At 32.4% G+C, this 2,278-nt stretch overlaps 1 protein-coding gene across 1 annotated transcript in view; it reads right to left on the bottom strand.

Annotated features, from left to right (window-relative positions):
• Window positions 1–563: 563 nt before the first annotated feature.
• The window catches only part of LOC127115792 (uncharacterized), a 2,271-nt gene continuing 556 nt past the window's right edge, over window positions 564–2,278 (bottom strand). Inside the window, exons 3-4 of the mRNA XM_051047244.1 lie at window positions 1,500–1,940; window positions 564–1,423 (exon numbers count right to left, since the gene is read on the bottom strand). Coding sequence (XP_050903201.1) covers window positions 761–1,423; window positions 1,500–1,940 — 1,104 coding nt within the window. The 3' untranslated portion in view covers window positions 564–760. The remainder of the gene's footprint in view (window positions 1,424–1,499; window positions 1,941–2,278) is intronic.

The following is a 2,278-nucleotide window of genomic DNA, read 5'->3' as shown; positions in this document are numbered from 1 at the left end:
GTGACACACAGTGCATTTGTGGTAGGTATGGCAATTCAGGTTATTGCGGTTGTTACGACACACGTTGAGATTGTTGCAATTGCGGTTGTAATGACACAAATTGCAGCTCTTGCAAGTGTTGTCATGACGGTTATTGTGATTGTTGTGATATGTATTGTGGTTGTTATAGGTGTTATACCTACCACAAATGCATTGTGTGTCACAAATTCATAATGACCACAATTGCAACACATGCAACACCTAGGATGTGTATCACAACAATTGATATTGCAACGCCTACAATAGTCACAATGTGTGTCATAACAATCACAATAAACATAATTGCAACACTTACAATGGCTGCTATGCATATTTCAACAACTATAATTACAATTATTACAACTGCTGCAATGTGTGTCACAACAACAACATTTGCCACCACACCTGCCATTTAAAACCATCGTGGATATTTTTACTTTTATATATCATTGTACCTACATTTTTACCAATAATATGAAATTTCTTACTCAAACTTGTACTAGATAGTAGGATCAAAGCAATTGTATAAATTATAATTCCTCACACAAGCATAAATAAGACAATCTTGTCCAAACAACATGCATAAATCAAACAATCTTATCCAAGTGTACAAGCATGATCCATTGACAAAATTAACAATGAGATAAATATATAATCTTAAGGATATTTATAATCATAATGATAAAAAGCAAATCAAACTACAATATAGAGTTTTATCAGATTGGTGTCTGCATGGTGAAGTTTACCTTCGCATCCTCTTGCTACTTGTCACCTCTTCCATCTTATCAACAACAGCTTCTAGTGCTTTCATCGACGGTTTTGTGTTTCTTTTACTCTTCCTTACAGTTTCTACAACATGATTCCTGAAGTGATCCTCCAAGGCTGAAACCCTAACAACATCAGGATCATCAAATTTCATCCCAAACACTTGATTCACCATAGCAGTTTCTTTCACAGGATCTTTGATTAGTTCAGGATGTGAAGCAACTTCAGCGAGTAGATCTTTAATAGAATCAAAATAATGAATTCCCTTCACTAGTTTCCTTGAAACTCCTTCAACTCCAGGGACACCAAAAACTATACTACAACCTTTAGAAATTTTACTCCAACCTTTCGCCAGTAAACGAGGCCAAACAGCTCTCCAAAAAAGACCACTCTCTCGAGTTTTACTTACTCGAGCATTACATGTAAGAAGAAGTATTATTTCTATATGTGTAAGATTTGAGTAATCTTTTCCTGCAAGAATTTCATTAATGGACTTCATAGAATTTGCAGTGGGACTTGTCAGATCATTTTCTTTTCCAATTCCAACCGCATCTATAAGAGCTTCAACTCCAACTAAATCTTTCAAAGCAAAAACATATTCTTCTAGTTTCAAGTTTCCCCTATGAAAATTCTTAACCACCTACAAGTTTTATCAAACAATATAGTTGAATGTGAATCCATGTTATAAAATGTGAATAATATAAATAAGTACATACCTCAAGTAATTTATTGCAACAATGTTTCGCAGATTCATTATGGAGTAAATGAGATAAAAAGTGTTGATGTGTTGGCTCTATGAAAAGTTGTTGCATATTGGAACCTCTTATAGTTTCTCTTGCTTCCTTATATATACGCCATCTTTTATGATCCTCAGACTGATAGAATTTTGTGTAGTAGAAAGTTTTTAACTCACCAATGCTCTTAGTACCGATAAACCTTTTCACTCTAACAAAGTCTTTTCCAAATATATACAAGCCAAGTATTAAACTTGCTTCTTCTACTTCATTAAAATTATTATTTGAGTGCAGGTATATCGGTGGTGCCTTTTTGAGGTTATATGAAGTCTCTAGAGAGAGCTTGTAGTCAATCTTTGACATCAAATCTGGAATTTCAGCTTGATTTTTGATATTAACATCTTTTTTCTTTTTCTTAACTTCCTGAAAGGATTTTTTTTTTAAATAACTTATAAGAATACATTGATTTTTTTTTTCTTTTCCAATTGAATAATATTGTGTATTTATTGTATGTGATTTATGAAGTGAAAATGTGAGACGCGTGATTATGACAAATATGAGATACAAATATTTATTAATGAAAATAATAAATCAATTTTATTTTTGATTTTAACAATTCTAATACTACTAAGAGAACTCTAATTCTTACACTCTATTGGTCCTTATTGGTATCAATTACAAAGATGAGTATCAATTTCTAATTTCTAAGACTCTCATCGATCCTCTTAGATTAGTCGGTCTCAATAGCATGCATTAGAGTA

Source organism: Lathyrus oleraceus, chromosome 1 (assembly GCF_024323335.1).
Source record: "Lathyrus oleraceus cultivar Zhongwan6 chromosome 1, CAAS_Psat_ZW6_1.0, whole genome shotgun sequence".
Taxonomy (NCBI): Eukaryota; Viridiplantae; Streptophyta; class Magnoliopsida; order Fabales; family Fabaceae; genus Lathyrus; species Lathyrus oleraceus.
This window is presented reverse-complemented; position numbering and strand designations above follow the sequence as displayed.